This window comes from Maylandia zebra, linkage group LG2, assembly GCF_041146795.1.
Source record: "Maylandia zebra isolate NMK-2024a linkage group LG2, Mzebra_GT3a, whole genome shotgun sequence".
Lineage (NCBI taxonomy): Eukaryota > Metazoa > Chordata > Actinopteri > Cichliformes > Cichlidae > Maylandia > Maylandia zebra.
This window is the reverse complement of record NC_135168.1, coordinates 17,427,520-17,440,755: the sequence shown is the minus strand read 5'-3', so window position 1 is coordinate 17,440,755 and position 13,236 is coordinate 17,427,520. Positions and strand designations below refer to the sequence as shown.

At 39.5% G+C, this 13,236-nt stretch overlaps 1 protein-coding gene across 1 annotated transcript; it reads right to left on the bottom strand.

Moving 5' to 3' along the window:
- Positions 1-737: 737 nt before the first annotated feature.
- Positions 738-4,261, bottom strand: phox2bb (paired like homeobox 2Bb). Its single transcript, XM_004553682.2, has 3 exons — positions 3,592-4,261; positions 2,768-2,955; positions 738-2,431 (listed from the first exon to the last, which is right to left on the bottom strand). Exons 1-3 carry the CDS (start codon positions 3,830-3,832, stop codon positions 2,003-2,005), a joined length of 858 nt encoding a protein of 285 aa, XP_004553739.1. The 5' UTR covers positions 3,833-4,261; the 3' UTR covers positions 738-2,002.
- Between the last annotated feature and the right edge of the window lie 8,975 nt (positions 4,262-13,236).

Here is a 13,236-nt window from a genome sequence, read left to right as displayed (position 1 = left end):
TTGGCCTTAAATTCAAAGAGGTGCCTATTAAGGTCCTGAGTTTTTTATTAGAGTGCCTTTTTAAAATGTGACTTCATAAAATTAAAACCTTTACCTCGATGGACTCTCTGGCTTATACATGAAACGAATTCTGTGTTCAACTAACGGATTTCCGTATTTTTGATCTCACCTAAAATCTGGTAGCGATTATTCCCAAATTGTGCCTTGAGTCAAAAAACTGGATTCCACGGATGTTTTTTAATAAAAGAAAAAGTCTCAGCCAGTTTGTTTAACTCCTTATTTACCATTTTAAAAATAAACCTGATTGAGTTTCATTTCTTGAAAAATAATTAGTGTATTTTAGTGTAGTTTAATTTCAAGTTCGTATACAATATTTCCCCCGAATTTAAACATTGCCTTTTAATAAGAGTTAGTTTCTTGAAGAAAGATTGACTGACTGTTTGTTTGTTTGTCTGTTTGTTTGTTTTTAAAGAAACATCCTAGTTTCATAAATTAAACTAAAGGCCGGATTACCTTCTCCCATTCTTTTTCTTTTTCCCAAAAGTCAATCGGAAAGAACGAATTGTGAAACGTCGCGGTGCTGTCCGTGGTGCTGAAATCTTCGCCCTTTTCAAACCACAGTGACAAAATTTGTTTTTTCAAAATTGTTCAAGAATCGTATACTACAAAAAGAATAATAACCGATCATTTCCACGATTTCTTTCCCAAAGAAAAACATGACAAAACAATATGGACTATTATTTTTTTTTTTTTATCATCAACAATCATTTCAATGGTACACCTGGAAAACTATGTGCACATGTAGAAATATTTCCTTCTTAAATATAAGCATTCATTACCTACATATAAATAACTTTCAGATCCTGGACAAAACATGTTACATAATGCTCACAAAATGGGAGGGAAATCATTGTAAAATCAGACAAAGAGACAACATGCAAATTATATAGAAATAAATACAATGTTTGCATCCATTCCCCTTTTTTACCCAAAATAAATTCTTCCGAGGGAATTTTGTAAAACATCAAAAAGACTTGTATGATCGATCTACGAGGGAGTATGGCCTATGGTTCAACTATAGGAGACAATAATACGTATTAACACTATACAATTTTGAGCCACAAAAACATTGCCGTAGAAAGACACACAAAACATACAGATTTCCTGTCAGAGGTGAACATTGCAGTAAGTTTGTGCCTTTTTTCTTGAGGAAATAATTGTGTTTATATCGATAATTTAAAGAAACTAAACTCTCAGCAGCCTTAGAAACCAAAACACAGCTGTAAGAGGCCACTTCCACACAGCAGGTTGTGTCTGCAGAGAACAAAACAGCAAAATGCGTCAGCGTCTTGTTGGATATTGGTTGTTTCATACCATGTTTGTGGAAAGCATCCTCAGTCGTGGAAATTCAACGTCTCTGAACGAAACAAAGCATCTGATGAACACTGACATTTAATGTGACTTAACGAGGCTCCTTTGCTCACTGATGGCACTACGCCTTTCCAGCGCGGCGACGTTTGTTTATGCTCCAAATCTGACCAAAATATATTCATCTTAACAAGTCAATTGATCCGATTTTAAGTATTTATTTCAAGCTTAATGTGTTTTTAATTAATGCATGAATAATGGCTGTTTAGATAACATTGGTGCACGTAGAAAAAGACCTTTTCTGTCTTATTTCTCAGTGTATTTCGTCCCGAGACATGCTTGAAAAGATTTTACACAACTTGCACTTGTTTGTAGAAAATAACTTTTTTTTTTATTATTATTATTATAAGACGATCTGACTTGTCAAGATGGATATGTTTGCCGCAAACTGCCAACTGGCCACAAGAAACGACGCAAGGCGTAAAAATAAAAGATAACAGTAGTAATCTTTTTTCCTAACTGCTTTTTGTTGTCCTTAAGTCAGTCTTGGGCGATTGCTTTTCAGTCTCCAGAGAAGGAGGAAACGTATCTCTCTTCCCCTGCTCTGCTTCTCTTTCCCCGATGTGAAGCTTCATTAGAACATGCTGGTCTTTACTAACGTAGCTTTGGCTCCGTTCTGTCTTTGCAAAGACGACAGTACGCTGGCGAAGGGCCCGCCCAATGAGTCCGGGATAGAGGTGATGGTCCCCGGTGCGGTGGCCCAGCCTTGGCTTGGTGCTGTCACTCCCATGCCGGTGGACACGGAGGTCTTCACTTGGTCCGCTTGTCCGTTCCCGGTGGTGTTGACTTGGCCTGCAGTAGGGCTCGGCCCGCCGCAGTTGGAGGTGGGCACGGGGTTCGGGCCCGGTCCTCCTGTGCTGTCAGGGTCGGTGGTTTTGGTCTCTTTGCTGTCTTCATCTCTCGAATCGGACTTTTTTCCAGAATTGGACTTGGCTGCAGCTGCAGCCGCTGCTGCAGCCCGCTCCTGCTTGCGGAATTTGGCACGTCGGTTTTGGAACCATACCTGTTTAGTTGTGAAAAGGTGGAAGTAGAAACGTTTAACGACCGTGACTTAAATTTCTAGAAGACTGACAAAGCAAAGGGCGACAGAAAAGTTGAGTTCTCTAAATAATTTAGTCATATAAAGATGTTTTAATATCTGAAAGCCTCAGAAGAAAGACGTTGTCTATTTTGCCAATGTGTACACAGCAGTAGTACTCAGCCCTTCACATTGTGAAAGCAGTTCAACTTTTGCTTAAAATCTAGTGATAATGATTGATTAGACCCAGTATTTTGAAATAGTTCTCATTTGCATCCACCAGTGCGTAACTGTGAGTAAAAGGAGTCGGTAGTTATGTACCTGCACTCTGGCTTCAGTCAGATCGATTTTGAGTGCCAGCTCCTCTCTAGTGTAGATGTCCGGGTAGTGTGTTTCAGCAAAAACCCGCTCCAGCTCCTTCAGCTGTGCGCTGGTGAAAGTGGTCCGGATGCGCCTCTGCTTTCTCTTCTCGTTCAGTCCCCCGTGATCCGTGAAGAGTTTGTATGGAACTGTGAATGAAATGTCATGGTTACACGTGCAGTGGTCTTATCGGTGCAGTAATGGGGAGATATGAGGGTGTGTAAATGTGATGTTGTCAAATGGAAGTAAATTCAATATTTTGTTTAAAATCCGGTTAAGGACGCTGGGCTAAAGCTTCCAATTGTATTATGCCTTTGATTACCTTTGAATTAGTTCAGAACTGATAACGTTGCAGACCTGTGATGGGGTTAATTGTAATGTTAAACTAATTGTTCTCCTCAGATTGAGGCTCAAGTTTGAAAACTTGTCATAATGTTCCCATCCGCCCCGCTTGTTGCTACTGTAACTCCAATTCGGTGTCAATAATGAGCTTTAGTCTTTGGTTATCTAATTATTTTCGAAGCTTTATGTCTCATCGCAAAGTAAATAAATTATGCCTATCATTTTGGCAGCTTAAGATAATTCTGTTGGCGGTTTTGGGTGTGACTGGGATAGTATAACCCCGTAACCGAATTACCGCTTGCCTGCAATCGCTTCTAACGTGATAAATTCTTTCATTTGTGTAAGCAAATTTCGTTTCGTAAATACTAAACACATTTCCATTTTCAAATGCAATCAAGGCGTCCTATAATACACCGGGTTGAGGCTCTGGAGCCGCTGCTTACCTGCGGCGTACGGGCTGCTCTGGTGGTCCCGCAGGGTCCCCAGACTGCAGGACCCCGGCGTGAGAGACGGACAGCCGGAGGTGGCCCCAAAAGTGGTCCTGATGGGATTGTACTGAAACCCACTGGCTTGACTGCACGAACTGAAGTCCGCATAGGCCGATGCCAAGCTCGAAGTGTCCATCCCGGCCATACATGACTCGTAGGCAGAGGAATTTAGGTAAGAATACTCCATTTTATACATTTGAGAAGGCTCGGTAGAGTTAGAAAGCTGCACTTCCCTGGAAAAAATGGCAAACAAAAGCACCCAAAAAATGGGTTTGAAAGAAAAAAATAATAAAAACAAAAATGAGGAGGACGCGCGGTCTGAGTTTGGGGGGAAAGATTACTTGTTTGGTTTGAACTGATTGGGAAAAAAAGGCTGGACGGTGGGTAGATGTTCACTGCTCAGCGCCTGCTCCAAAACTGGCCTCCTTTATAGGAACCTAGCCCTGTTTTATGAAAAGCCCCCTAAGAGCCGCCTAGCCCGAGGTCTCTAGAGCATATAGTCCTCATAATAAACTTGGCTCTTTCCGCTTGGACAATAGCAAAGCGTTTGGTCTTATTGCTAGCGCTTTTTTACATGACAATAACTCATCAGTCTATTGGGCTGGCACTGGGGGCCCGGGCTGTCCAACCTCCCTATCATTGATCCCCTGCATCTCTAATTAGAATTTAATACCTCGCCATTACGCACCCCTCCACCACCACCGCCGCCGCCGCCCACCCCTCTACCCATCCACCCCACTCCTCTCCAACCACCATCTTGCCCTTTAATTCAATCACACCACTTGGAAATAATGAAAGTTGGGTGACGATTCTCCCTGATCCAATTTTCTCCAAGCTTTTAAGCCTTTTAAGCGACCGTATACCTTGGGCAGGATTTCACATAGTATTCCCCCTCTACCTCTTCTTTCTGCCCGTCTGCTCCGACTATTTTCACTGATCCTGACTCTGGTCTTCTGCAGTGAAGCCAAACGTGTCGGCTTTTATCTCTTATAACCATCTATATTTTTATTGGGGGTAAACAATTTGTTACAAAAGCACCTGGTTTAATTTTTTAATTACCTGTTTGTATCAACTTTAGAGAAAAAGAAACGAGATATGCATTCACGTATATGATTTTTAAACCGAATGTGTGCTACCTGCACGCAGTATCGCCTGTCTGGATTTCTTCGGGTTTTATTTAACACGAAACTCTTAGACACAGCTCGATTTTAAATCCGGACAGTATCATTTGTGGTTCACGACTTTGTTGCTGTTATTAAGGGGGAGGTAGAAAGAAAGGTGGAAATTGTCTCCATGGGCTCAAAGCCCAACGTGTTGGAATTTATGCGCGGTAATAAACGTATTTTCCGGCTTCGATTTCATACTAAATTTTGCCTTTTCTGCCAACATTTTTCCAAATCTTTTCCTGCTCAGCTGCAGTATAATCTCCCCGAAACTTCCGGGTGTATTTTTATGATTCAAATGAGTTTGTAATTGTCTTTATTACTTTCATTATTCCGTTTATTTGGCAAATAACATCTTTCTAATGAAAGTAACGAACTGGCGAGGCAGTCATCGGACCTCTTAGGCTCACAATATTGGCTGAGTGGTTAATTTGGTTTGCGTAATAAGGTGAACCATTTTGTATGGCGCTTACACTCTCGATGCGTTTCTTCTTCCTCTTTTTTTTCCACTGGACCGAGTTCAAGTCCTCTGTTGAAGCAGCGAGTTTTCCCTTTCAAATGATCGAAACACAAAAAGAAGAAAAAGCAATTACGGTGCATTTATTAAATTTAGCACATAAGTGTTTGATTATTGAATTTATTATTCTGTTCATGTTTGGGTGATTGATATGAGTAGTGGCCCTACATCGAAGTGTTACAATAATATTCTTATAATAATCTGAGGATAAAATGATGACTAGAGTATGTTAGTATTTTCTATTATTATTATTATATTGAGGCTATCAGCTTGGACATTAAGACAAAATTTTGTAATATGTAAAACCTATAAAACGTCATCATAAGATTTTTATGGATCTTTGTTTCTTGTAACTGTAGTACCTCGGAGATATTTGATTTTGTCATAATATTGAGTTTTATATACAATAATTTTTGTAGGCTGATATAAAAACAATGTAGACGTTTACTGGAAAAATGCTAGCAGACATAAAGATTTCATATTCTAAATAGCGGCACTAAATAAAATAAGATATATTACCTATATATTCTATAGCTATATATAGACTGTGCACCATTTATAGCCCCATGACATAAAATATACGATTTTATTTTTTTAATTGTTGCCTTTTAGTAAAAATATTGACTTGCTTTGTTATTTAAACTGAAACAGGGGGGAATATGAGGCTGAATGTGGCACCGAACACAACAAGGTGCAGCTCCCGCTAAATAAAAAAAATAAATAAATAAAATAGAAAACCTGCTTGCATTCTGCCATCAATTATTTTTCTCCACAATTGCTGACGTGTTGCAGTGTGTTTCTCCCTTTTCTTCCTTGTGTACATTGTCTTCCCAGGGATCAATGAGAACAGAAAAAAGTTAATTCTTTCTTGACACAACCGTCCCTATTATGTAAATGTTTTCTTTTTTTATTTTCTCTTTCTACACACGAGCTGGGACCCAAAAGTTGTACCAAATGGTTAATTTGATTATTGAAACCAAAGAGCCAAATGGTTCACCGTCCTCCCTCCACGCGTCTGGCAGCGAGAAAAGAAACCATCTCTGGGAATTAATCTAATAACGCTCAAAGGAACGAGAAGTCTTTTCTGATATTTCGCCGAGGCAAATACAATTATAGCTTTTAGCCATCGGTTTCTTTCACTGAAGCTGCTCTTTATTCTTGTGGTCTATAGTCCCTCCGCCATAGACCAGCTATTGAAACGCCTCCTTTTTTATAGTTTCAACATCTTTTAATTCTTTCAGCTGGTTCGGCTGGCACCCAAAGCCGCAGTTTGATTTTGTTTTGATGTGAGAATATAAAATCTGAAAGGAGAAAATCTGCAATGTGAGTTGACTTCAATGACTTTTGAAAAGATTTTGCACGATGCAAGACGTGCAGTCAGCTTTTATGTGGATGCACAGGGTCTGTTGGCTGCAGGTTGAAACACTCTCCATACAAAGCACCTTTTCCAAACACCGTGAGTGAGGAAGAAACAGTGATTTACACTAACATAATTGTCCTTTAATTCGTAATTACGGTGCAAATAAAGGGCCTCAACCATATGTATTCACTTAAATAAATCAGGAAAACGCGATGTGTGCAAGACCTTAAATTCCCTTGGCAAGTGCCGGACAATAGAAGGGATATGGGAGGAACTCCTCTCCATTTAGTGCACACTATCGTTGCTCAGCAATATAGGAATGCGGGTCGACAGGAGGGACAAAAAGTGGAACAAAATGCCATTGTCTCTGGATGGATTGGATGGATCCACTCCCCTGAAAAGGCAAAGTAACAGAGGAGGATAAAGAGAGAGAGAGAAAGATGGGAGGATCCCGCTGTCACATTTCACCTACAATGTCTCACTCCTCCGCCCGAGGAAATCCTACGCTTATCAAAACGGTTATTAATAAGGCCGCGTGTTGCAGGGGAGGGGCTCTGGAGCAGATAAAAAATTCATTTTGGGGACGATTTCTCATGGCAATTTAGTCTGATGTCTCAATTTGACGGGATGGATAGAAGGTCTCCCTCTAGTTGCAAAATGCGTGAAAAATATCTGAGAAAAACGATTACAAGATGAGAAAGGAGGCTTTGCTACATCTTTACACTAATAATTCGGGTTATTATTAATGGGCGGCAATTATTCTGTAATAAATCACATTCGTGTTGGATATTTTGTCTAGGTGTACTTTCTTTTCACCATGTAAAACTGAACATCGCAAAATATGTTAACTCAAAAGGATGGGTTGGGGTGGGGGGAGTGGGGGGATCAAACATCAGACTTTAAGGTGTTCCAGGCTGGTGCGTAAAAGGCGCATCGCGTTTCCAAGCGCACAGATGGAAAGTGACATCTGGGAAAGAGGCAAAATTCAATTAGAAGCTGGTGTCTTTCTCCATGTCTGCAGAAAAAAACGTTCAGCCAGCACAAAAGACGCCAGGGATACAGCCTGCTGCGAGCAGGCTCAGTCTCGTGTTGTTGTTTGTGTATTTTGTATTTTTATGGAGAAAATATTATGTGCATTTACAGCTTGTTAAAATCTATGAAATAAGATCACCAGAGGTCACGGTGATCGTCAGATACAGTAAAGGAGAAGAAGGGAGGGGGAAAAATCAACTTAGCGCCATTTCATCTCGCCTTTATGGGTTTATAATGATCACGTAATAAATTGTGAATGTAACTGTTTTGAATTCGTGGACTACAGGTTGTGTTGTGTGTAATTTTTCCCTCTTATCTTACGTTAACTGTCTTCCAGATGCTGCAGCCAGCTCCAGCAGAGCACAGCTCGTCTCCTCTGGCCTCTCTGGCCCCTCTGAGCCTTTATCTGCTCTTCCCAAGTGACCAAGAGACCAGCCAGTGGATTAACATAAAAATCTTATTCCAGTGGATAAGATTAGGAAACATATTACCCTCAAACGCGGCCTTGGCACGGGCGAGAGCCAGGCAAGGAATCAATTACTAAATTACTCCAACCTCTAAGTCGACATTAACGCAGAGAAATGCCATCGACCGGTCCTGAAATAAGATTTCGCAAAGATGTGATCATTAAATCTCTTGCCAGTGTTCAAGAATTTGATTCATAAAATCGTCTGAAATGAGATGGAATTAAATTCTTATCGGAGCTCTTGTCATCGTTTCATCCCGCGCTGTTTAACGTTGGTCAATGGCCTTCATGAGATTTTCCCTGTAAATAAACTTGGTAATTGAATCCGCCTCTCCACGACACATTGTTTGGTTGTTATTAATTTATTGCAGCCATGCAGGCGGACGGATGGGGTATGCAGGCCGGAGTCAGGCTTAGAGTCAGAGTCAGGTCCCAGATAAATGTTTTAAGTCACAGACGCCGAACCACGTTGTGATTTAGACTCAGTTAAACTGCAACAAGCTTTTTTGGGGAGGGGGGCAATCTGAAAAATCATCTGTCATTTTTTTTCTGGCCTCCTGCTTTTCCCCCCAGTGGGGTCAAAGCATATTTTATTTAGCATAGTCTACTGGCATTAACCCCCTTCCAACCCCCGCATTAGCAATTGACAATTATTAGCCTGAGCCTCATAAATCAGCTGCGTGACCCGTTATTATTGTTGAATTGAATAGCTGTTGGGGAAGTGAGGGTCAGTGTCATTAACTTGCCTCCCCTCTCACCCTCCGCACCCACCCCTCCTCTATCCTACACCACCCTCGGGCCCCCTGAAGGCATTTGGCTCTCTATACAAGGACCTGCTTGCTAATAATGCCGTGTGGTCGGCCTAAAAGCTTAATCACACATGCATTAAGCAGCAGACAGGGGCCTTTTGTGCGCACGTAGGTTTACTGGAATTAAGCGATTAATGGTCATCTGAGCGGCAGGCGACAAGGCGGCGCATCGAGGATGATGGAGCGGTTTTTAATGTCAAAAAAGGGAAGAGAGAAGGAGCGGAGGCGGCAGGGTGAAAGGAAGGAAAGAGGGAGGGAGGGCTGGGCAGCAATTACAGTAGGCCGTGTCTCCCAATCCATCATAAAACGTCAAGGTCATTGTGAGTTATATTGATTATTAGACTATACAACGCTTTGTAATGTTTATTACACACCCCTGCTTCGACATTACAATATGCAAAAATGCCGCATGTAAACACCTGCTATCAATTTCTAAAGCTGCTCATTTGTTTAGCCTCGTGCCCCGTTCTCAATTTCATATTCTTTTGATGCGCTCAGACTAAACACGTGGCCCCAGTTGTACATTAGACTCTTTATTTTGCCCCCAGACTCCATCTGCATAAATCACCAGGCAGCTCATATGAATTATTATTTCCATATAGTCAAAAGAGTCCCAACAAGAGACAATAACCCTGCATGCACAAAAACAGGTCTTCTCAAATCTATTGTTTCTTGTACATCTGGTATAAATGGTACAAATGGTAATGAACTTATCAATATCACAAGCTGTCAGGGTGCTATATTGTTACTGCTGTAACAGAACTGCTGTAACAAAACTTCAAACAGTGTCTCTCACAAACATTTTGTAAGACAGATTAAATAACCATTTATTTAAGCTGATGTACAGCAGTGTTGGTCAAGTTACTTGAAAAAAGTCATCAGTAACTAATAACTGATGACTTCCCCAAAAAAGTAATCCCGTTACTTTACTGATTACTTATTTTCAAAAGTAATTAATTACTTAGTTACTTAGTTACTTTTTAAAAACACGATTTACAACCTGAATAGGTACTAAAGCGATAGATCTTTCAGCCCAATTCTACTTTTTCTGCATAATCCATCCTACAAAATGTAATCAAATGGAAAAGTCTCTTTTTTTAACTTGTTTTATCAGTTTTAATCTTTTAACTTTATGCATCAAGCAAAAATTTAATTATATGCAACATTCTCTGACTTGAATAAATTAGTTTAACATTTAAACCTATTTTCTGCACATTCCAGCAAATAAAATAAAATATTTTTTGTGTTTACACTCAGTCTTTCAAATAGATGCAAGTAAAACACAGCAGAAAATAAAGAAAGTCAAAGACACTGGGTCCTTTTGCTCTATTTTCACCTGTAAAGCAGGACTGCGGTAGGCGGAGGTTTACCCTGGTGCAGGTGTGCCGCGGTCAGTTGAAGAATCCGCGAGTTTCTCTGTGAAATTCCCATTACATAGTTGCGCACTCGGTGCTTGTTTAGGGGTTTTTTTCACTGTAAAAAGAAGTTTTCTTCCCACGCACAACGGACACTAATGTTTTTGTCACTTTTTATGGAATCAAACTCAAAGTAAGGTCAGTACTTCCACGCTTTAAACGCTGCATGCACATACTCTCTCCCACAATCGATATATGATCCATTGTTGATCTGCACACAGAGACATTCTCGCAAAAAAATCACGGTTTTAGTAACGCAGCGTTCCTACGGGAAAGTAACGGTAATCTAATTACCGTTTTTGCAATAGTAATCCCTTACTTTACTCGTTTGACTGAAATCTGAACAGCTTCAGTCAACCCTTATTAACAACTAATGGACACCATACTTATAAACCCCCACAGTCATGTAGGTTAAATTATAATGGCTACTTTACAATTCATTCATACACAAATAGTGTTTGAAGTTTATTACTGCAAAGTAAAAAGTCTAAATCTACCATGGCTGGTGTTTTTAAGCAAGTTTCTCTCCACTTTTTCCACTGAGATGAGGTACTATATAGTTTTAATTTTACAAAGTCCTTTTTTTCAGTTTTAAAACAAAAGCTTTGAAATAACAATAAAACAAATAGATCTAAACTTATATGCAAAGAAAGCTAAACATAACAGCGGAAATATTGAAGAAGCTGTGCTCAATGGTTTGTTTCCACATTTTTTTTATAATTACTCAGTTGAAGAAGTTTACCACATGGGGTGGACATTACAGTAGCTCCCATTAGTATCACCCATAATAAAGATGGTATCACGATATAGCAGTTTTATAATTCTCAATACATGAAAATCTATTATGATAAATAAGGAGTAGGATCATATCACTTTAGTTAATTAGCGCTCTAATTTATTTTCCATTGTCATGCCCACCATCATTCCTCCTGTGAGCTACTTCTTCACTAGAAGTTACTTAACTTCAGTTCACTTTAGATTTAGATTAGATAACCACACTATCTATTTTCCACTAAAGCAGTTCCAGAGCCCAATCTAAAACTGGTTCCATGCTTTTCCATTGACACGCAGTGGCGAAAAGCTTGCACTGGGATGGCTAGCACAAAATTGCCAGGCCCAAATTTGAAGTCACTGTTTTCAGTGGCTTTAGAAGCTGAAACAACAAGAAACTCACCAATGGAGATGCATTCTGCAGCACATAGCATACCGCTTGTGCTTCATAATGCTAGGTAGTAGAACAGTACAGTACAGTCGTGACTGATAAGTTAAACTGCCTCTGTTTAGAGCTTTTTGCTACAGCTATTGATAAGATATTTAGAGAAGTGAATAAAATCTATTTTAATTGACCATGCCACCATTTTAACTGATTTGCTTGTTCATTTTTTGTTGATTTGACATGTTTCAGTCTAGCACTTACTACTCCAACTGCTGTTTGTGCATTACTTTGAATATTTTAGTGGTATTGAGTCCCACATCCAATTTGTGAAGCTCTATTTGGCAATGTTTCCTCATTAAAAAAAAAGTTGTTAGTGAATTAATTGTTGAATACCAGATGGATGCTAAATTGAACAAACCTTGGTTTCTTCCCAAACAAAATGTATAGCTGTGTTTGTTGTACGTGTATCTTGGTAAGTGCATAGTATTTGAAATTTTATAATCAGTTAATAAGTAATGATTAGCGCACTCATTTGCATGCTAGAAAATCATTTTATAAGATAACTGTGATGAGTTTTTCATGCGTAAATCCAGAGTTCATGTTGAATCACATCCATCTTTGAACAGCAAGATCCTGATACCATCATCTCTCTTCTCTCCAGCAGCAACCTCAAATTTACTAAACTGTACAAGAGGAAGTCAACTTCCTCGAAATTCATGCACACTTTGTCACCACTGCTCATCTTCAATGAAGCCATCCGTATTGATGGGAGAGGGTGATTTATATTGCCATGACTACCATCCAATGGCAGCACTTGTTGATCAATCAAAGCTAATTTGATTGGATGGAATCCTTAAAGAACAGCCAGATGGGAGCCATCAGAGTCAGTCTGTCCACTGCAGACTCTGATTCACTTCCTGTTCCCAGAAGGCCACTGTCTGGGCTCTGAAGGATGATGCTGCACTACAGAACTGGAAGACAAAGATTCGGCATTCTGGCTGAAATCAATAGATGCGGATGGCAAATTGGTCGGTAAACAAAAAGGGTGCTTTGATTTATAATGTTTTCTAATGTTTTCACAGAGGCTCTTGTTAGTGGGCTTCATCATTAGAGCCCATATCAAGTCACTAGAAGATACAGGCATAATTTCTTATGTATTTTTCATAATATGAACAAATCAAAAGAACACAACGATTTGATCATTATGATATGTTCTCTGTAGCCAAAATCTTGTTCATTTGTTTTGTCAAATTAAAAATATTGCAAAGCCACCCTGTTGCTTCATTAGGATGGATAGATACGGTGTTTAGAGTCCATCCAACATTCCCGCTTCTGGAAATAGTAAAGCACAAAATGTGTATTGATCAGCATTTGAAAATAGTCCATAGCAAATGCACTATTTACTCCAGCTTGACTAATAATGATGCCTGATCATTTTAAGAAATGCTTCAGCCTTTTTAAAAACACATTTTTCACCCATTTACTGTTGATGCTTTTGCAGTTTTCATGAAATTTTCTCAGAGAAAAAACAAAACAAAACCCATAACACCAGCTTTATTTTTTAAATGACTTTTCAGCAGCAGTTTTGTTGTAGTTTGTTTGTTTGTTGGTAAAGAACTTTAAAAAAAACACATGCACACCAAACTAATCACTACATGAAGCGGGTAAGAAAAATATAAAGG